At 32.9% G+C, this 22,791-nt stretch overlaps 1 protein-coding gene across 3 annotated transcripts in view; it reads right to left on the minus strand.

Annotated features, from left to right (window-relative positions):
* Positions 1 to 22,791, minus strand: part of DIP2 (disco-interacting protein 2) — a 298,193-nt gene that overhangs the window by 64,597 nt on the left and 210,805 nt on the right. For all 3 annotated transcript variants that reach the window (XM_089099548.1, XM_089099547.1, XM_089099546.1), the window contains one exon: positions 754 to 1,015. In XM_089099548.1, the coding sequence (XP_088955674.1) occupies positions 754 to 1,015 (262 nt within the window). The remainder of the gene's footprint in view (positions 1 to 753; positions 1,016 to 22,791) is intronic.

The raw sequence follows: 22,791 nt of genomic DNA on the forward strand, positions 1-22,791 counted from the left end.
CGATCCAGTAGTCGTCTTTTAAAACAGGAAAAAGAAGACAGAATTTGTCATTAGTTAACTTACTTCCGTCATAACTCAATTAAAATCTTGCTAATTTGACCATTATCATGTCTGTCTGAACCAATTCGCAGTCCATTCAATTTTCATCGTTCTGATAGTTTACTTATTATCATTTCGTCGTACTTCCTCACAATCGTCAATACAGCGATACTCTTCGATAAGAATTAGTTAATTTACTGACTTGATCGTCAATCAAATCATAGGCTCATTCACGTCCTGTTCAGAAATTGACGCTATAGAACAATAAATTTAATTTTATTCGTTAGTTCTGAGCTAAGTCTTGCATTTCCACCCCTATACAGTTGCACAATTTGCTGAGCATTCCCATTTTCCCCTTGAAGGACTTTTTTTTAAGGAAAAGAAAGCCGAATTGGCTCTGAATCTAACGTAAGAAAAGAAATTAAAAACCTCACGAAAAACTCAGAGGATCGTGGTTATTTTTTGGCGCAGCTGACAAAAAAAAGTGAATGCGCACAGAGTACGAATTTTTTGTGCTTGTTCTATAGGCTTAATATGTTGGTGAACCAAATATATCTTAGTTGTCCAGGAACAAATATTTGGCAAAAGTGTTTCCTGTTCCATTTTTTCACGCCCCTAACTCTTCTTATTTGATTAACGACTCTACTTGTGAAATTACGCGGAACGAAGTGAAAAATATGCTACAGATAAAAGAACCTTTATTAAAATGCTCACCTCTGAATTTAGTGACCATATGCATCCACGCAGCAGGTTGAATTTTCATCAGGGCATATGGGATAAAAATGATATGCATTCCATTGAGTATTGCAGATTGGATGGCATGCCAGAGACCAGACTCACGTTTGAAATCGACGACACAGATCATCACCTCCCCTTCTGTGTAACCACAAGCAGCAGTTAATGATCGGCAGTGGGATATCATATTGTGTCTTGTCACTGTAACTCCTTTTACCGATCCCTCTCGGTCCGTTGCATACTAAAACATAATATAAAATGAAGGACTTTGTCACAAATTAATAAACATGTTTGAAGTGGTAGTTACTTTCTTTTATATAAAGGAAAAATATGCCTAGAAACGATTTTCCAGAGACGGTTCGAACACCTTAAAGCTAGGTGCAAATTTTTTCCGCAGACGAATTCGTGAGTTCGCATCACGACAGCGAATTCGCGTGGTAAGCCTCACAGAATGCGAAATTTCAAATATGATTTCTAAAAGACAGAAACAAAAGATTTGTGGATTGTTAATGTTTGTGTCTTTAAGGCGTTGGGGAGATAAGCCGAAACGATCAAGAAAGTGCTAGGTGTCTGTTTTTTTTTGTTTTTAGAAGTTTATTGTATTTCGTCTTACGAATCGAATAAAATTCAACTATCGTGCGAATAAAATTCGACTCGGAGTTGAAAGGTGCGAACTGCGAATTTTGCACACGCGAAGCGGAGAGTATTCGCCTGACGAAGACGAATTCACCTAGCGTCAGCGAATTCGCTTTCTGTAGGCCGCTTTCAACATTCGCTTTCAACACCTTAAGTGTTGTTAGCAAAGACCATATACATGTTACTACAAATTTCTATAAAGCTACATTAGGAAAGCATTGAATAATTGGCATTTCGATTCATTTCAGTTACAAGTCCAGTGCAATTAAATAAATTCGAGAATATAAAAAAAATGCATTAAACAAGCCATTTTTTATGCGATTGATTCGTCAATGTATGCGATTCATCTGATAAGAAATTGTCATAGATTTTTAGTAGCTTCAAAAATATCTCAGCTAATGCAGGAATTATTATTGTGTTTATGATTGCAATAAAAATCATTGGGTCTGAACTAGGTTACAGCATCTTCGCTTTCCAAATAAAAGTAAAAGGACTGGATTCACCATATTACTGTTTCGCCTCAATTTTATTTTTTAGGCTTGGTTCAGACCAAATGTCAGAGAAACCATTTACCTATACAATTATTTACCCAGGTAACTACCAGCCAATCACTAATCTTCAGCTCTGAATAGAATCGTGTGACGTTATACAATGGTTACATGAAGCTTGAAGCCGAGAGAGTATTTTCATTGTGTAATCAATGGTTTCAATTAAGATAGTGACAAATTGTATGCGTAGTTCCGTTAAATCTGTGTTTTTTCCTCTCAAGGCTCTGGTTCCCTTTTGCTATGTTCTACGAAGTTAACTTTATTTTGCTTTCACAGCTAACAGACTCGTAATTACCATGATAAACGAAAAAAAAACTAAAAGGAGAAGATAACGACATCAGAAAAAAAAGAAATATCAGCAGCAGAAAAAACTTAGAGACCATCGGAAATTAACAAAGTAAAATAGTTAAAAATTTTAACTATAAACCAAGTGATCAAAAACTAGGTTGGTTCTAGCCTAGCCAACAGGGCTGTTTCTAGGAAAGGGCTATTTTTGTGCCTCCTACCATTAAAACATTTCTTCGTGTCGTAAATTGACCTTTAGAATTTCGGACAAAGTCTACAAGAAGACATTATTTATACAGCCATCTCCTCTTCCTCCGAAAAAATCTATGTACACCCTTCCTAGATATGTACAAAATAGTAGTAGTTAGGGCAGTGGCCTAACCAAAGGGCATATCCAGCACTCTCTCTCAGGATCATTTATTGTAGTCCAAAGACTCGCCCCATGAGTTTCGAGAGACAAATTTGCTTCACATTCGGCAAGCAAGAACGGGCACAAAAATGAAAAACATCTCTCTCATATTAGCACGAATACTACCAAACACAAGTTGGTGTACAGCAATGAGTTTGCTGTACATTATTCAACTGCATACTCTTTTATTTTACTTATTTTGTTGTTGTTTTTTTTTTTAAATAAAAACCTCGTTTAAATCCAGTAACAGCTAGAGCAACCCGTTAAGTTGCTAGTTTTCATGAGCTATCAGAACTGAATTCTTTTTGTTTTTGACATGACTGGTAAACAGAACCATGAACATGAATTAGCTGCTTGGCTTAATTAATAGCTTTACTTCGTTTTAATGTTCTTTTTTCCTATAAAAAACCAAAAACTTAATTAATGTCACATCATTAGCACAGTAGTAACGACCAAGCAAATGGTGATCGTCATCCTATAGTGACAATTAAATAAAAAAAAAAACAAGTTTTTTAAACTGAAAGTAAGGAGCGACATTAAAACTTAAAACGAACAGAAATTATTCCGTATATGAAAGGGGCTGTCCCCTCCTCAACGCCTCGCTCTTTACGCTAAAGTTTTTTATTTTTTTAAAAAATAAAGTTGTGAGACAGAGTCAAACATTAGCGTAAAGAGCGAGGCGTTGAGGAGGGGACAGCCCCTTTCATATACGGAATAATTTCTGTTCGTTTTAAGTTTTAATGTCGCTCCTTACTTTCAGTTTAAAAAACTGGTTTTTTTTTATTTAATTTCTGATCGTTTTTTAGTTAATGCAGCTTTTTTTGGCTCACCGTCATTGAATAAGTAAACAAAATTTGGATAAAAAATTTACTCTTCTTTTGCTAAATTGCTGTCTCTAAATTTGGTTCTGACGTAATTTACAAATTAACTTACGTAACGAACTTCTACATTCATATATTTTTCTTCTGGCAAAAAATACGTTGCAGACATAGTTGCAGATTTTTGCAGATATGAGCTTGAAACCTATGTAATAGGGTTTTGTGATACGCTGAATCTGACAGTGGGATTTTCATTAAAATTCTTTCACTTGTAGGGAATGCTTCCTCCCTCTTTAAAATCAGGTAAATTTTCTCAGGCTCGTAGCCATTGATGAGTAATACTAAACTTAATAAAATGTATATATTTAGAATCAGCATTAAAAGCCCATTCTTTTGATACATCTATTGACATCAAAATTCCGTTTTTAAAAGTTTCGATTACTATTGAGCCGTATCGCTTTTTTTTATTTTTATTACGTATATGTTATTACGTATATGAGGGGGTTGTCCCCTTAGTCAATACCACGCTCTTTACGTTAAAATTTAAAAAAAATTTTATTAAAAAACACCTGAATCACAAAGGCCGTTTAATTAGAATAGATAGCTCTTTTGAAAGCACTAAAAAAAACTGTAGCGTAAAGAGCGAGGTATTGACTTGGGGGAGAACCCCCTCATATACGTAATAATTTCTGCTCGTTTTAAGTTCTAATGTTGCTTCTTACTTTCAGTTGAAAAAACTTGTTCTTTTTTAATTTAATTTCTGATCGTTTTTTAAATAATGCTTGGAAATCCGGCGCACCCTTCATAGAAATGTCCCTTACCCCAAAGAAACATCCTCCAAGGAAAGATTCTCCCGAGAAACCCCCTCCTCCAGCCCCCCCCCCACCAGAAAACAAACCGTACAGAAAATGTCCGTATACTTCCCAATAACCAATACAATATGTAAGCAATTGGCAAAGTTCATATCTTGCAGCCCTTCCCCTGGGAACTGTGGGGGGATTAAGTCATCCTTAAAGACATATCTATTAAATTTTCAACTATGCTGAACAAAATGGCTATCTCAAAATTTTAATTGGGTGACTTTGGGGAAAAGGATAGTGTGAGAGGAGGCCTTGTTGCCATCCATTTTTTGGAGGGCACGCATCGTGATCTTTCTTCGAGCAAAAAAGGAAAATTTCCACTTTTTTGCAGATAGGAGCTTTAAACTTCTTTAATAGAGCTCTCTAATAAGCTGAATGTTATGGTGTAATTTTCGTTAAAGTTAAATAAAAATGCAAAATTCCACATTTTTGCAGATAGGAATTTGAAGCTTCTTTAATAATGTTCGCTGATAAGCTGAATCTGATGGTGTGAATTTCGTTAAAGTTAATTAAAAAAATTTGCAATTAAAACAAAATTTTATTGTTTAAAAAAAAAAAAATTGAGTTGTGAGAAAGTCAAACTTTAGCGTAAAGACCGAGGCGTTAAGGAGGGGACAGCCCTTTTTCTATACAGAATAATTTCTATTTGTTTTAAATTTTAACGACGTTCCTTAACTTCAGTTAAAAAAAACTTGTTTTTTTTTATTTTATTTGTTAATGTTTTTGAATTAATTCTGGTTTTTCCTTTGGTCATCATACATGAATAATTAAACCAAAGTTTGTATATTAAAATTAACTTTTTTGCTTAAATGGCTTTCTCGAAAGTTGTTTAACTTTATTTACGAACCTTGTTATTAGTAATGAATATACGTAACTTACGAATTAACTTGCGTAACGAACTTCTATGTTTATAGATTTTTAATACGTATATTAGGGGGTTCGTCCCCTAGTCAATACCTTGCTCTTTACGCTAAAGTTCGAATTCTGTTCCAAGTCTTTAAAAATGACCCCTTAATCACAAAGGCCGTTAATTAGAATAAATAGCTCTTATGAAAGTACTAAAAAATCTTTGGCTTAAAGAGCGAGGCATTGACTAGAAGGTGAACCCAATCATATAGCTAATATTTTTTTTGTTCGCTTTAAGTTTTCATATTACTCCTTACTTTCAGTTGAAAAACTGGTTTTTTTATTTTTAATTTCAGTTTTTTTTTAAAATAATGATGGTAAATCCGGCGCCCCCTTCATAGCAATGTCCCTTCCCCCATGAGAACTTCCTTCATGAAAAGATCCTCCCATATAACCCCCGACCCACCCCCACCCACCACTACCAGAAAAAGTTCCCCCTGAAAACTTCTGTATACTTCCCAATAACCAATACTGTATGTTAACATTGGGTAAAGTTTATAACTTTCAGCCCTCCCCCTGGGGGCTTTGGGGGATTAAGTCATCCTAAAAGACATACTTAAAATATTTTCGACCGTGCTGAACAAAATGGCTATCTGAAAATTTTGATCGGATGACTTTGGGAAAAAAATTAGCGTGGAAGGGGACCTAGTTGCCCTCCATTTTTTGTTCACTTAGGAAGGGCACTATAATTTTTAGTTTCTATTCGAATGAGCCCTTCCGCGATATTCTAGGACCACTGGGTCTATACGATCACCCCTGGAAAAAAAACAAAAAAAAACACGCATCCGTGATCTTTCTTCTGGCAAAAAATGTAAAATTCCACATTTTTGCAGATAGGAGCTTGAATCCTCTACAGTAGGGTTCTCTGATACGCTGAATATGATGGTGTGATTTTATTAAGGTTCTATAATTTTTAGGGGGTCTTTCCGACTTTTTTCGAAAATCAGCCAAATTTTCTCAGGCGCGTAACTTTTGATAGGTAAGATTAAACTTGATTATATATTTGAAATCAGCATTAAAATCTGATTCTTTTGATGTATCTATTGGTATCAAAATTCCGTTTTTTAGAGTTTCGGTTACCATTGAGCCGGGTCGCTCCTTACTTACAGTTCGTTACCATGAACTGTTTGATAAGCTTTAAAAAGGAATTTTAAGAAAATCTGTCACTGAAAAGCAATTTATTATTTATCTTGACAGCTTATTGTTCTTTTCACAGCCCCTTCTCCCGAAAGAAAAACTAGTTGGAGCCCCTACGATTGTAAATGTTGCATGTGTAAAAAAGGCATCGTTCACATGACGAGACTGATTCCACTAGACGAACTGAGCCAAAGTATATCCCCTTTTATGTTCTAGTTGAAGTTACTCCTTTTTAAGTTTTAATCTAAGTATTTTTTTCTATTTTTATAGTGAATTTGCGAATTTGCCTTTATATTATATGCACACTTATAATGTTCTATTTGCTTTACATACGTTTATGATATTTTGATGCTTTTTAGGCGAATACTATTATTCAATTTTTTTTTACGAATTTCGTGAACGAGTTTTTGTTTTAAAACCCTGTGAGATTTTCTTGACTCATCTTATCTAAATTTTTTCTCCATTTTTTCAAGTTTTTAGCCTGTTCTTTAATATTTTGCATGTTGACTTGTCAATCAACAGCTATGTAGCGTTAAGCCTCCTCTTGTGACTGCCACTTCTCTTGTTTCTGTAGAAATGTTCGCCTGGCTTTTCGTTTTATAGGGTTTATTGTTTTACAGGAAAAGTGATACACAAACAGAAACTTTGTAAAGAGTATATGACAATGAATTTTCGTCACATGTGTGAATTTTGATTGAATAAGCGCTTACAAGACGAAGAAGGCACTGGAGTTGACAAAACGATCGAGACACCCTTATCTGTCAAAAATCGGTTAAACATTGAAAAAAGGGTTATCTGACACCGTCTCACCGTCGATTAACTGTTGCTGCAATGTGAAACCGAACGAACTGATAAAGAATGCATAAGGAAAATGTGCACTTGGTAGTTTTCAAAGGCACAAAGGGTATACAGAAGTAATACCGAAGATCCTCACAACTGAGTAAAAAGAAACTCAAAAATAATTATACTGACAGTTTAAATGCTATTGAAAACACAAGTGGCTTGTAATTGAAGATGGCTGCACTTTCGGACCCGTAAAAAAAATATTTGCTGCTTGGATAAATTTTTAATTCATTTATCCTTCTAACAAAACGCTTTGCCAAAAGAGGCAGGAAACCGCGAAATATCTTGACAACTCTTAGACTTTTAGACTAAACCCAATTTTAACCCTTGCCAAATTGATTACAATAAACTGAAACCATGTTTCGAAACCTTAGAAAAAAAAAAAAAAAAAAAAAAAAAAAAAAAAAAAACTAGGAGCAATGTGTCCGACATCAACAGTAGTTCAGATAATATCAAACTTTTGAATTGTCTAAAAGTGATTGGTAATGAGAATGATGGATTTAAAAAAGACTTCTATACGTCTATACGTTCTATACGTCAAAAGGAGAAAGATCACTATAACATTTTCACGACTCTTTCTCAACTGATGATTGAGCATCGATTTGTTTTTTTGTGTTGTACATGACAAGATAAATATATACCTTGTTCTAAGATATAGGCCAAGCAAAGGTCATAACATCTTTCTTTGAAATTGAGCTAGTCACTAATGTAATCGATATCTGTTTATGATTCTGAAGTGTTGTAGAAACTGCAGTATATAACAATACAGCTGCACCAAATCAAAACACATTCCTCACAAAAAACAAGTTTTGAGTAATTGGAGTTTGAAATTATGATTTTGCATGGAAAATGATCATACATATTTCCCACTGAAGAAGGATAAGTAAATTAAAGAAACATCTAAGCAGCTTTCCATTTTAAGTTTTTGCTGAGAAAATTTCTGAGCAAGGACAAAAAATGTATTTAATTATCTCTTGTGCAAGGTTTCGGCTGATATCTGTATTCCAGTTGAACATATCTAGCAAATCATTAAAAATTAATAAATTAACATGGTGAATATATTTGACATCCGTTATATATTATGCGCTTTTTCAAATAAAATACAAGAGGAACTAATCTACCGCTAATATTTGTGTCAAGTGTACAGTGTTTCGTTTTCACTAATTCAAATTTACTTATGTTAGAGATTTACGTTCCATTTCAATAAAATATTACTCTGCTTAGCTTCGGGGTTAAGAAATAATGGTACAATTGCTTCTTCTTCTTTATTTTATAATCTAATCTATTTGACAATTTCTCAACAGATTTCTGAGAAAAATGCGAAAGTATTAAGTATAGCGGGTCTGCATGCCTAATGTGTTAGGTACAACTATTCTGCATATTATGTAGTAAGAATTGTTTTCTATCTTCACACTGTCCAATAATTTACCTCCTAATTTGCTCCTAATGTATAAATATATAGCCCAAATTATATATTTTCCATCTATTCTGTCACTTCTCTCTGTCTTGTGTCACGCTAAGCTGAAAAATAAACTAGCAAAAAAACAGGTTCTCCAATGCGTCAATGAATGAACAACTTGAGCGGTAGAGGGTTTATCACACAAGTACCTTCAATTGAATAGATCACATAGCAGAAAAATTGTTGGTACTTGTTAAGAATCCCGTAAGTACGCGATAATTGTATTGCGAAGATACCCGGTATTTCAAATGAGACAATGTATAAACAAAGGGTTTCTCACTCCAGGAACTATATTTAAACTTTAGGTTTTTGGGGTTTAGGGGGACTAAAAGGTGCCCGGGTTGGATTAGGTTACGTTACGTATTTAATATATGCTATGCTTTACCCGCACCCCCCCCCTAATGTGCAAATATATAGCCCAATTTTGCTCATAAACTATTGTATTTCATCCCATTCTGTTTTATTCCACTAGCATTAACGAAACTTCCCTTTTCGTGTACTTACCGGATTCTTAACATGTACCAAATTGTCTTATTTTGCATCGAAGAAAAAAAACAACTATGGAATGCAGAGTTGTATCTTAGTTTTCACAACATACTAAATACGAGTATCTGCAGAAGTTTCCATGTGTAAAAGAAGAGCTGCAAATAAATTACGATGATTCCACTCAAGTCCAATATAAAGTAAAGCGTTGATAGAGTTCCAAGTGAGTATGATGTTCTCAAGAGCCTTGATATGATGTGGCTTAGTTCATGACATTTTAAACCACTGTACTCAGCATGGGCAAGGATCATTCGTAGGGCATATAATGCAAGTGAGTACAAGAGACTAGTCTTAAAAAAGTTTTAGAGCCCGCTGATGCACAAAATATGTATCATATGTTGAATGGAAATGCATTTTTAAGAGCATTAAGAGGCTTTTTTTCAAAATAGACAGTTTTTAAAACGTATGGTTCTTTTTCAACTAATCCAAGACCAACCATACGATTCGTGAAGGTAGAAGTGACAACGTCGTTGCAATTCAAACTTGCTAATTGTCATTAAATAAAAATAATAAGTTTTTTCAACTGAAAGTAAGGAGCAACATTAAACCGAACAGAAATCATTAAGTATATGAAGGGGTTGCTCCTCCTCAATACTCGCTCTTTACACTAGTAGTAACCTATTAGGCACTTTCAACCATACAGTTTCAACCGTACAGTTTCAACCATACAAGAATATGGTCAAAAGTGTAATAGATTGAAAACCTACATGAAAATATACGTTGGAATTGCGCAAGGAAAACCCATGCCTGAGACATTAGACTTACATGTGAATATTCTAAAAGTTGGCAAGGTTTTTGTTTTTTATAAGAATTGCACAATGAAAAAACTAGAGATTGTCAAATCGCGTATTTAGGAATGTTTTTTTAGGGAAAGCTGTCAATCACCCATGTGTTATCCATAGTTCCATTTTTGAAGTCTGTGGAAACAGTTTGACGTGTTCGGGGAAATTACGTTCCTTGGCGTTTGATTGACATTTGCAAAAAAGGGGTAATTAGTGATTGGATAATCTTTTAACGTGAAATCTCTGAATAAAATAGTTTTGGAGCATGTACTTAACGATGGATAAAAGGGCTAAGGTGATTAGCAATTACGAGCGAGGATTCCCCCACTGGTTCCTGGCAGTAGGCTACGCATATCAAATTACTGTACTGTGGGCCGACTTGCTAGCGAAAATGGATTCTATGGGTCGTAATTGCTGTACTGTGGGCCGACTTGCTAGCGAAAATGGATTCTATGGGTCGTATAGGAATTGTTCATTTTGAATATCTTTCGTGAAATGCAAGAATTGGAATATTTCAGTAGTGTTTTGTTGTGCTTTACTTTGTCACAGTTACATTCTCTTGATTTTTCAAAAGTTCATTTTGAATATCTTTCGTGAAATGCAAGAGTTGGAATATTTCAGTAGTGCTTTGTTGTGCTTTACTCTGTCACAGTTACATTCTGTTGATTTTCAAAGTTCATTTTGAATTTCTTTCGTGAAATGCAAGAGTTGGAATATTTCAGTAGTGTTTTGTTGTGCTTTACCTTGTCACAGTTACATTCTCTTGATTTTTCAAAAGTTCATTTTGAATATCTTTCGTGAAATGCAAGAGTTGGAATATTTCAGTAGTGCTTTGTTGTGCTTTACTTTGTCAGAGTTACATTCTGTTGATTTTCAAAGTTCATTTTGAATTTCTTTCGTGAAATGCAAGAGTTGGAATATTTCAGTAGTGTTTTGTTGTGGTTTACCTTGTCACAGTTACATTCTTTTGATTTTTCAAAGTTCATTTTGGATTTCTTTCGTTGAAATGCAAGAGTTGGAATATTTCAGTAATTTTTCGATGTTCTTTACTTTGTGAATGCTACACTCTATTGATTATACAAAGTTCATTTTGGATTTATTTTGTTTAAATGCCACAGTTTGAATATTTGAATTGTGTTTCGTTGTGCTTTACCTTTTCATTGTTACATTCTCTTGATTTTTAAATTTTCATTTTGGATTTCTTTCGTTGAAATTCAAGAGTTGTAACATTTCAGTAGTGTTTTGTTGTGCTTTACCTTGTCACTGTTACATTCTCTTGATTTTTCAAAGTTCTTTTTGGATTTCTTCCTTTAAATGCAAGAGTTGGAATATTTCAGTAGTATCTTGTCGTGGTTTACCTTGTCACGGTTACATTCTCATGATTTTTCAAAGTTCATTTTGGATTTCTTTCGTTGAAATACAAGAGTTGGAATATTTCAGTAGTGACTTGTTGTGCTTTACCTTGTCACAGTTACATTCTCTTGATTTTTCGATGCTCATTTTGAATTTCTGTCGTGAAATGCAAGATTTCGAATATATCAGTAGTGTTTTGTTGTGCTTTACCTTGTCACAGTTACATTCTGTTGATTTTCATAGTTCATTTTGAATTTCTTTCGTGAAATGCAAGAATTGGAATATTTCAGTAATGTTTTGTTGTGCTTTACCTTGTCACAGTTACATTCTCTTGATTTTTCAAAAGTTCATTTTGAATTTCTTTCTTGAAATGCAAGAATTGGAATATTTCAGTAGTGTCTTGTCGTGGTTTACCTTGTCAGAGCTACATTCTCATGATTTTTCAAAGTTCATTTTGAATTTCTTTCGTGAAATGCAAGAATTGGAATATTTCAGCAGTGTTTTGTTGTGCTTTAACTTGTCACAGTTACATTCTCCTGATTTTTCAAAAGTTCATTTTGAATACCATTCGTGAAATGCAAGAGTTGGAATATTTCAGTAGTGCTTTGTTGTGGTTTACTGTGTCATAGTTACATTTTGTTGATTTTCAAAGTTAATTTTGAGTTTATTTCGTTGAAATGAATGAGTTGGAATATTTAACTAGTATTTTTTGGTGGTTTACCTTGTCACAGTTACATTCTTTTGATTTTTCAAAGTTCATTTTGGATTTCTTTCGTTGAAATACAAGATTTGGAATATTTCACTAGTGTCTTGTTGTGCTTTACCTTGTCACAGTTACATTCTCGTGATTTTTCGAAGTTAATTTTGGATTTCTTTTGTAGAAATGCAATAGTTTGAATATTTCTGTAGTATTTTGTTGTGCTTTACCTAGTCACAGTTACATTCTCTTGATTTTTCATAGTTTATTTTGAATTTCTTCCTTGAAATGCAAGAGTTGGAATATTTTAGTAGTGTCTTGTCGTGGTTTACCTTGTCACAGCTACATTCTCATGTTTTTTCAAATTTAATTTTGGATTTATTTCGTTGAAATGCAAGAGTTGGAATATTTCAGTAGTGACTTGTTGTGCTTTACCTTGTCACAGTTACATTCTCTTGATTTTTAGAAGTTCATTTTGAATTTCTGTCGTAAAATGCAAGAGTTGGAATATTTCAGTAGTGTTTTGTTGTGTTTTATCTTGTCACAGTTACATTATGTTGATTTTCATAGTTCATTTTGAATTTCTTTCGTTTAAATGCAAGAGTTGGAATATTTCAGTAGTGTCTTGTTGTGCTTTACCTTGTCACAGTTACATTCTCTTGATTTTTCGATGTTCATTTTGAATTTATTTCGTGAAATGCAAGAATTGGAATATTTCAGTAGTGTTTTGTCGTGGTTTACCTTGTCAGAGCTACATTCTCATGATTTTTCAAAGTTCATTTTGGATTTCTTTCGTTGAAATGCAAGTTGGAATATTTCATAAGTGACTTGTTGTGCTTTACCTTGTCACAGTTACATTCTCTTGATTTTTCTAAGTTCATTTTGAATTTCTGTCGTGAAATGCAAGAGTTGGAATATTTCAGTAGTGTTTTGTTGTGCTTTACCTTGTCACAGTTACATTCTGTTGATTTTCATAGTTCATTTTGAATTTCTTTCATTGAAATGCAAGAGTTGGAATATTTCACTAGTGCTTTGTTGTGATTTACCTTGTCACAGTTAAATTCTCTTAATTATTCTAAGTTCATTTTGAATTTCTATAGTGAAATGCAAGAGTTGGAATATTTAAGTAGTGTCTTGTCGTGGTTTACTTTGTCACAGTTACATTCTCTTGATTTTTCAAAGTTCTTTTTGAATTTCTTTCGTCAAATGCAAGAGTTGGAATGATTCGGTAGTGATTTGTCGGGGTTTACCTTGCCACAGTTACATTCTATTGATTTTTAGGAGTTCATTTTGGATTTCTTTCCTTGAAATACAATATTCGGAATATTTCAGTAGTGTTTTGTTGTGGTTTACCTTGTCAGAGTTACATTCTCTTGATTTTCATAGTTCATTTTGAATTTCTTTCATTGAAATGCAAGAGTTGGAATATTTCAGTAGTGTTTTGTTGTGCTTTACCTTGTCACGGTTACATTCTCTTAATTTTTCAAAGTTCATTTTGAATTTCTTTCGTGAAATGCAAGAATTGGAATTTTTCAGTAGTGTCTTGTAGTGGTTTACCTTGTCACACCTACATTCTCATGATTTTTCAAATTTCATTTTGGATTTCTTTCGTTGAAATGCAAGAGTTGGAGTATTTCAGTAGTGACTTGTTGTGATTTACCTTGTCACGGTTACATTCTCTTGATTTTTCGAAGTTCATTTTGAATTTCTGTCGTGAAACGCAAGAGTTGGAATATTTCAGTAGTGTTTTGTTGTGTTTTACCTTGCCACATTTACATTCTGTTGATTTTCATAGTTCATTTTGAATTTCTTTCATTGAAATGCAAGAGTTGGAATATTTCAGTAGTGTTTTGTTGTGCTTTACCTTGTTACATTTACATTCTCTTAATTTTTCAAAGTTCATTTTGAATTTCTTTCGTGAAGTGCAAGAATAGGAATATTTAAGTAGGGTCTTTTCGTGTTTTTCAGTTTCAAGTATAAATTATAATTTTATTTTATATTTAATTTCTGATTTCTTTCTTTGAAAAGCGAGAGTTGTAATATTTCATTATTTTCATGTTGTTATTTTCATTGTAACAATTAAATTTTCTAGATTTTTCGAAGTTCGTTTTGAATTTCTGTCGTAAAATGCAAGAGTTGGAATATTTCAGTAGTGTTTTGTTGTGCTCTACCTTGTCACAGTTACATTCTGTTGATTTTCATAGTTCATTTTGAATTTCTTTCATTGAAATGCAAGAGTTGGAATATTTCAGTAGTGTTTTGTTGTGCTTTACCTTGTCACAGTTACATTCTCTAAATTTTTCAAAGTTCATTTTGAATTTCTTTCGTGAAATGCAAGAATTGGAATATTTCAGTAGTGTTTTGTCGTGGTTTACCATGTCACAGTTACATTCTCTTGATTTTTCAAAGTTCTTTTGGAATTTCTTTCGTGAAATACAAGAGTTGGAAAGCTTCGGTAGTGTTTTGTCGTGGTTCACCTTGTCACAGTTACATTCTCTTGATTTTTCAAATTTCATTTTGGATTTCTTTCCTTGAAATGCAAGAGTTGGAATATTTCACTAGTGTTTTGTTGTGCTTTACCTTGTCACAGTTACATTCTGTTGATTTTTATATTTCATGTTGAATTTCTGTCATTGAAATGCAAGAGTTGGAATATTTCCCTAGGGTTTTGTTGTGCTTTACCTTGTCACAGTTACATTCTCTTAATTTTTCAAAGTTCATTTTGAATTTCTTTCGTGAAATGCAAGAATTGGAATTTTTCAGTAGTGTCTTGTCGTGGTTTACCTTGTCAAACCTACATTCTCATGATTTTTCAAAGTTCATTTGGGATTTCTTTCATTGAAATGCAAGAGTTGGAATATTTCAGTAGTGACTTGTTGTGATTTACCTTGTCACGGTTACATTCTCTTGATTTTTCGAAGTTCATTTTGAATTTCTGTCGTGAAACCTAAGAGTTGGAATATTTCAGTAGTGTTTTGTTGTGCTTTACCTTGTCACAGTTACATTCTGTTGATTTTTCATAGTTCATTTTGAATTTCTTTCATTGAAATGCAAGAGTTGGAATATTTCAGTAGTGTTTTGTTGTGCTTCACCTTGTCACAGTTACATTCTGTTAATTTTTCAAAGTTCATTTTGAATTTCTTTCGTGAAATGCAAGAATTGGAATATTTCAGTAGTGTCTTGTCGTGGTTTACCTTGTCACGGCTACATTTTCATGATTTTTCAAAGTTCATTTTGGATTTCTTTCATTGAAATGCAAGACTTGGAATATTTCAGCAGTGACGTGTTGTGCTTTACCTTGTCACAGTTACATTCTCTTTATTTTTCTAAGTTCTTTTTGAATTTCTGTCGTGAAATGCAAGAGTCGGAATATTTCAGTAGTGTTTTGTTGTGTTTTACCTTGACACAGTTACATTCTCTTGATTTTCATAGTTCATTTTGAATTTCTTTCATTGAAATGCAAGAGTTGGAATATTTCAGTAGTGTTTTGTTGTGCTTTACCTTGTCAAGGTTACATTCTCGTACTTTTTCAAAGCTCATTTTGAATTTCTTTCGTGAAATAAAAGAATTCGAATATCGTTTCTTCAACTGAAGGTAAGGAGCAACATCAAAACTTAAAGACGGACAGAAAGTATAGGCTGTTTCCAAAAGATTTAGGATTCATTGAATTTAGTGTTGCCAGTCAAAAGCTATGAGTTTGAGAAAATTGCCTGATTATCGAAAAATGAAGAAACACCTTCCAAAAGTCGACATGAATGGGATTGTTTTGAGGGGGGGTGGAATTTTCCATGGAAGAGGTGGAGGGTATTTTTACGTGAAAACAACTTCAACCATGCCCAGCCCCCCGCGATCAGAAATTAAATTATAAAAAAGTTTCTTCAACTGAAAGTAAGGAGCAACATCAAAACTAAAAAACGGACAGAAAATAGAGGCTGTTTCCAAAAGATTTAGGATTTATTAACATTTTCAACTTTATTTATTTTTTTTTTCTTTTTGTAAATATCTTAAAATTTCAAAATATCCCTACGGGTCTAACAATTGTGCTATATGATTGACCAAAGACACGATGTGCCTTTCCCACTGGTATTCTATGACCGTTTATAGACAGTATCTAGTCTATTGCATATATTAAATCAGTCTTTTTTACGCAGTGGAACGATAAACACATGTCATATCTTTAAAAAAAAAAGTGAAGATGGAAAATTTTAATAGAGTGTTCACATAACAAGGTTATTGTAGCATTGAATGCCGACAAGGAGAAGTATTTAAACTATGAAACAAGTACAAGTGGTAGCACTATTGGAAATGTATGCATGCATTGTCATGACAGTAAGGAATTAAATTTCTTTGGAATACCGAAAAAATTCAAATGTTATGATCGTGGTTATGCGAGATTGAGATCTCCAGAGATGATTGCGCTCAAAGAGAATGCTAACATAAAAATAATTGTTGATGATAGAGCACAACTCCTTGCTACTGCTGCAGGTAACACATTACCTACGGATACACCCAATCATCAGCTTTCGGGTATTAGCATTCAACGGAAGGCTAATAAAAGAAAGGCTTACTCTGCTACTAATATCGTAAACCATATCTTGTTTACGTTCTGAGACTTTTACCTGTGTAAAAATAATGTTTTAATAGACAGTGATATTGGCATAAAAATTAAGATAGCATTGTCAAAAAATATAACTACGGACTAAATAGCAGAAACGATGAAAACCAAAGCACTCACAAACGTTACTGACATTAATCAAACAGTCAATGAATCAAATAATACCAAAGACGAAAAGCTTATTGAGCTTGTTCATGAGACACCAATAAAAATTGTGTATGATTCAAAGTGGAATAATGACTATTCTACTGATTACGAACTAAGAGAAGACAATAACTCCATTAACAAGAGAGAACATGGTGAACTATTTTATGGAACAGATTCAAAATGTCCAAAGTTAATCGTTGATATTAATAATGTATCATAATATATTTTTGTATCACTATTCTAAATAGCACTATTTCATTAAAAATATTATAGTGTTATATGTTCATTATTTTTTAGAGTAAACTAGCATATCAAACGTCTAGATCGTCCATTTAATTATTGGGGGCGAACGGAAATGAATCTGCGTTCTTATTCTATCCAATCCACATTTCTCGTAGAATCACAGCCGTTAAGGGTTTTTTGACCTTTAAATATAGTTTCTTGTACGAAAATTACGGAAACTAAAATCTCCTGATTCAAATGTTAAACTTAAGTCTATTTTTGGATCGAAAAATAAAACTATTACCTTAAAATCTGAGCTAATAAGGGTTTTTTGACCGTAAACTCTAGTTTCTTGTAAGAAAATTATGGAAAATACAATTCTCTAGTTCAAATGTAAAACTTAAGTCCTCATCATAATGATGAGGACTGATGGTTCTAATTCAATGAATTTTTTTTCATAAAACAAACTTTTTTTTTTAACTTCGTAATAATTCAACTTTATTTTTTTTTTATCTTTTTCTTTTGTACGTATCTTAAAACGGCAAAATATCGTTCTTTAATTCACTTATTGCATATACAATGTAGAAATTATAAAAAATATGTAACTTCAATACTTCATTGTAGTGAAATAGATATCGAGATTTCTATGACTCCTCTCCGCAATGAATTCTTAGGGTTTTATGAATCCTCCCCAAAATGAATTCAGATGCTTTTAGGAGTCATCCCTCTTAGCCATAGCTCCATTCGACCTTGAGCGAAGGTATAAAAGTTTGATGATGTATTTCTCTTCTTAACAACTACATTAATACCTTCCAAGATGATAGGACTCTATGACACAGAATTTATCGGTTTGAAAAAATCATCTTATGGTGTTATATTTGAATGTGCATTTTTATTATTGTCAATGGAACTTGAAGAAATTGACTGTTATCATTGGATAGTGAACTACAACATGTATGAGTATGATAAAAGCTTGTGGAGTACTACATTACATCGTATAAACAGACTGGGATTCTACGATAGAGTGATTACACCACTTAATAATAGTGGTCTGGAACTGAGAAATGTCCAGGAGGAAGTCAGTGAAATTTGCAGCTTTTTCGGGATTGAAGCACTCTATGTAAAGGGTAATGTACCTACAGATAAAGTTATAATTCAAAAGTGTGACCCTAGGATTCCACTTTTCAATCTAGAAGAATTTAAGTGTCCTAAATTTGAAGGGGTTTATCATCGTCCTGAAGACGAGGTCAGGTTCTTCGCGCACTGGATACCTAAGATCATACCTGATCGTTATAAATGCATTAAACATGGTAAAAACTATTCCATATCATGAGACCATCGTTTCTGGATGTTTAAGAGTGAACGTGTGTATGACCATGTATCATAATGTAATTTTGTATTAATATTCTACACAGCATTATTTCATTAAAAATATATTATGCATTACATTGTTGTTTTCATTGTTTTTAGAGTAAGCTAGCATATAAAAAGTTTAGCGTGTCTATTACAAAATCGGATATGTGAGAAACGGAATGTGCACACATCTATTGTCGGAGACAGTAGGGAAATTTGACAAAATCTCGATATCAAAATGAATTAATTACTTATCAGCATTCGGTGTTCTATATGTTATTATGTCATTATGAAAAAATTGTAAGTAGGTAAGTAAGTAAGTAACCAACTCTTTCTTGAATTCACCTCTTGAATACACAAAGAAGACATTTCATTCAAGAAAATATGAAAATATTTGTAAGTAAGTAACACACTTTCTTGAAGTCACCCCTTGGATACACAATACAGATACTTTATTCAAGAAATTATGAAAAAATCGCAAGTAAGTAACAAACTCTCTTTCTTGAATTCCCCATTTGGATGCACAATACAGAAATTTAATTCAAGAAATTATGAAAAAAAATGTGAGTAAGTAAGCAACAAACTCTATGCTATTTCTGCATCTATTTTCAGATATGTTGAATAAAATATGCAAAGCTGACGAAGCTTTATTTCATTTTCTTAGGTTAATTTAGACGAGGTTACGTGCGCGCACGTACCTTTGTCTAAATTAACCTTAAAACATGAAATAAAGCTATGTCGACTTTGCATATTTTATTCAACATATCCGACAATTGATTCATAGACTGTTTGATCAATGCCAGTAACGTTTGCGGGTGCTTTGTTTTTCATCGTTTCTTCTTTTTATTCCGTAGTGATATTTTTTGATAATGCTATCTTAATTTTCCTGGAAATATCACTGTCGATTAAAAAACTATTTTTACATAGGTAACCGTTTTAGAAAGTAAACAAGATACGTCTTACGATGTTTTTAGTGGAGTAAGTCTTTACCTTATTAGCCTACCGGTGAATGCTAATACCCAAGAGCTGATGATTGGGTGTATCCGTAGGTAATGTGTTACCTGCAGTAGTAGCAAGGAGTTGTCCTCTATCATCAACAATTATTTTTATGGTAGCATTCTCTATGAGCGCAATCATCTCTGGATATCTCAATCTCGCATAACCACCATCATAAGAGTTGAATTTATTTGGTATTCCAAAGAAATTTAATTCCTTACTGTCATGACAATGCATGCATACATTTCCAATAGTGCTACCACTTGTACTTGTTTCATAGTTTAAATACTTCTCCTTGTCGGCATTCAATGCTACAATAGCCTTGTTATGTGAAAACAATCTATTAAAATGTTCCATCTTCACTTTTTTTTTCTTAAGATATGACTTAAGTGTTTATCATTCCACTGCGTAAAAACGATTGATTTAATGCATGCAATAGGTTAGGTAGTGTCGATAACCAATCAAAGAATATCAGTGAGAAAGCCACATCGTGTCTCTGACCAATCACAGAGCACAATTACTAGACCCGTAAGCATATTTTGGCATTTTCAGATATGTACAAAAAGAAAAAAAAAAATAAAGTTGAAAATGATAATGAATCCTAAATCTTTTGGAAACAGCCTCTATTTTCTATCCGTTTTTAAGTTTTGATGTTGCTCCTTACTTTCAGTTGAAAAAACTTTTTTTATAATTTAATTTCTGATCGCGGGGGCCTGGGCAGGTTGAAGTTGTTTTCACGCAAAAATACCCTCCACCTCTTCCATGGAAAATTCCCTCCTCAAGACAATCCCATTCCTGTCGACTTTTAGAGGGTGTTTCTTCATTTTTCGATAATCAAGAAGTTTTCTAAAACTCATAGCTTTTTACTTGCAACATTAATGTAATTGAATCCTAAATCTTTTGGAAACAGCCTATTTTCAGTACGTTTTTTATTTTTGAAGTTGCTCCTTACCTTCAATTAAAGAAACAATATTCGAATTCTTTCATTTCACTAAAGAAACTCAAAATGAACTTCGAAAAATTAAGAAAATGTAACTGTGACAAGGTAAAGCACAACAAAACACTACTGAAATATTCTAACTCTTGCATTTTAATGAAAGAAATTCAAAATGAACTATGAAAATCAACAGAATGTAACTGTGACAAGGTAAAGCCCAACAAAACACTACTGAAACATTCCAACTCTTGCATTTCACGACAGAAATTCAAAATGAACTACGAAAAATCAAGAGAATGTAACTGCGACAAGGTAAAGCACAACAAGTCACTACTGAAATATTCCAACTCTTACATTTCAACGAAAGAAATCCAAACTGAACTTTGAAAAATCATGAGAATGTAGCTGTGACAAGGTAAACCACGACAAGACACTACTGAAATCTTCCAATTCTTGCATTTCACGAAAGAAATTCAAAATGAACTTTGAAAAATTAAGAGAATGTAGCTGTGACAAGTTAAAGCACAAGAAAAAACTACTGAAATATTCCAACTCTTGCATTTCAATGAAAGAAATTCAAAATGAACTATGAAAATCAACAGAATGTAACTGTGACAAGGTAAAGCACAACAAAACACTACTGAAATATTCCAACTCTTGCATTTCACGAAAGAAATTCAAAATGAACTTCGAAAAATCAAGAGAATGTAACCGTGACAAGGTAAATCACAACAAGTCACTACTGAAATATTCCAACTCTTGCATTTCAACGAAAGAAATCCAAAATGAAATTTGAAAAATCATGAGAATGTAGGTGTGACAAGGTAAACCACGACAAGACACTACTGAAATATTCCAATTCTTGCATTTCACGAAAGATATTCAAAATGAACTTAGAAAAATTAGGAGAATGTAACTGTGACAAGGTAGAGCACAACAAAACACTACTGAAATATTCCAACTCTTGCATTTCAATGAAAGAAATTCAAAATGAACTATGAAAAAAAAACAGAATGTAACTGTGACAATGTAAACCATGACAAAGAAATACTTATTTATTAAAAATTTTTTAGTTCAAGGAAGGAAATCGAAAATGAACATTGAAAAATCAAGATAATGTAACTGTGACAAGGTAAACCACTACGAACCACTACCGAAGCATTCCAACTCTTATATTTCAAGGAAATAAATTCGAAATGAACTTTGAAATATCAAGAAAATGTAACTGTGACATGGTAAACCACGACAAAACACTACTGAAATATTACAATTCTTGCATTTCACGTAAGAAATTCAAAATTAACTTTTAAAAATTAAGAGAATGTAACTGTGACAAGGTAAAGCACAACAAAACACTACTGAAATATTCCAACTCTTCCATTGCAATGAAAGAAATTCAAAATGAACTATAAAAATCAACAGAATGTAACTGTGACAAGGTAAAGCACAACAAAACACTACTGAAGTATTCCAACTCTTGCATTTCACGACAGAAATTCAAAATGAACTTCGAAAAATCAAGAGAATGTAACTGTGACAAGGCAAAGCACAACAAGTCACTACTGAAATATTCCAACTCTTGCATTTCAACGAAAGAAATCCAAAATGAACTTTGAAAAATCATGAGAATGAAGCTCTGACAAGGTAAACCACGACAAGACACTACTGAAATATTCCAAGTCTTGCATTTCACGAAAGAAATTCAAAATGAACTTTGAAAAATTAAGAGAATGTAACTGTGACAAGGTAAAGCACAACAATTCACTACTGAAATATTCCAACTCTTGCATTTCAATAAAATAAATCCAAATTGAACTATGAAAATCAACAGAATGTAACTGTGACAAAGTAAAGCACAACAAAACACTACTGAAATATTCCAACTCTTGCATTTCACGAAAGAAATTCAAAATGAACTTTGAAAAATCAAGAGAATGTAACTGTGACAAGGTAAAGCACAACAAGTCACTACTGAAATATTCCAACTCTTACATTTCAAGGAAAGAAATCCAAAATGAACTATGAAAAATCATGAGAATGTAACTGTGACAAGGTAAAGCACGACAAGACACTACTGAAATATTCCAACTCTTGCTTTTCAAGGAAGAAATCCAAAATGAACTTTGAAAAATAAAGAGAATTTAACTGTGACAAGGTAAACTATACCAACAAAATACTGAAATATTCAAACTCTTACATTTCTACGAAAGAAATTAAAAATGAACTTTTAAAAATAAAGATAATGTATCAGTGACTATCTAAAGCATAACAAGACACAACTGAAATATTCAAACTCTTGCATTTCAAGGAAAGAAATCCAAATTGAATTTTGAAAATCAACAGAATGTAACTGTGACAAGGGAAAGCACAAGAAAACACTACTGAAATATTCCAACTCTTGCATTTCACAAAAGATATTCAAAATGAACTTTTGAAAAATCAAGAGAATGTAACTGTGACAAGTTAAAGCA

Source organism: Artemia sp. Qi Xiang Cuo, chromosome 13, assembly GCF_049724085.1.
Source record: "Artemia sp. Qi Xiang Cuo chromosome 13, ASM4972408v1, whole genome shotgun sequence".
Lineage (NCBI taxonomy): Eukaryota > Metazoa > Arthropoda > Branchiopoda > Anostraca > Artemiidae > Artemia > Artemia sp. Qi Xiang Cuo.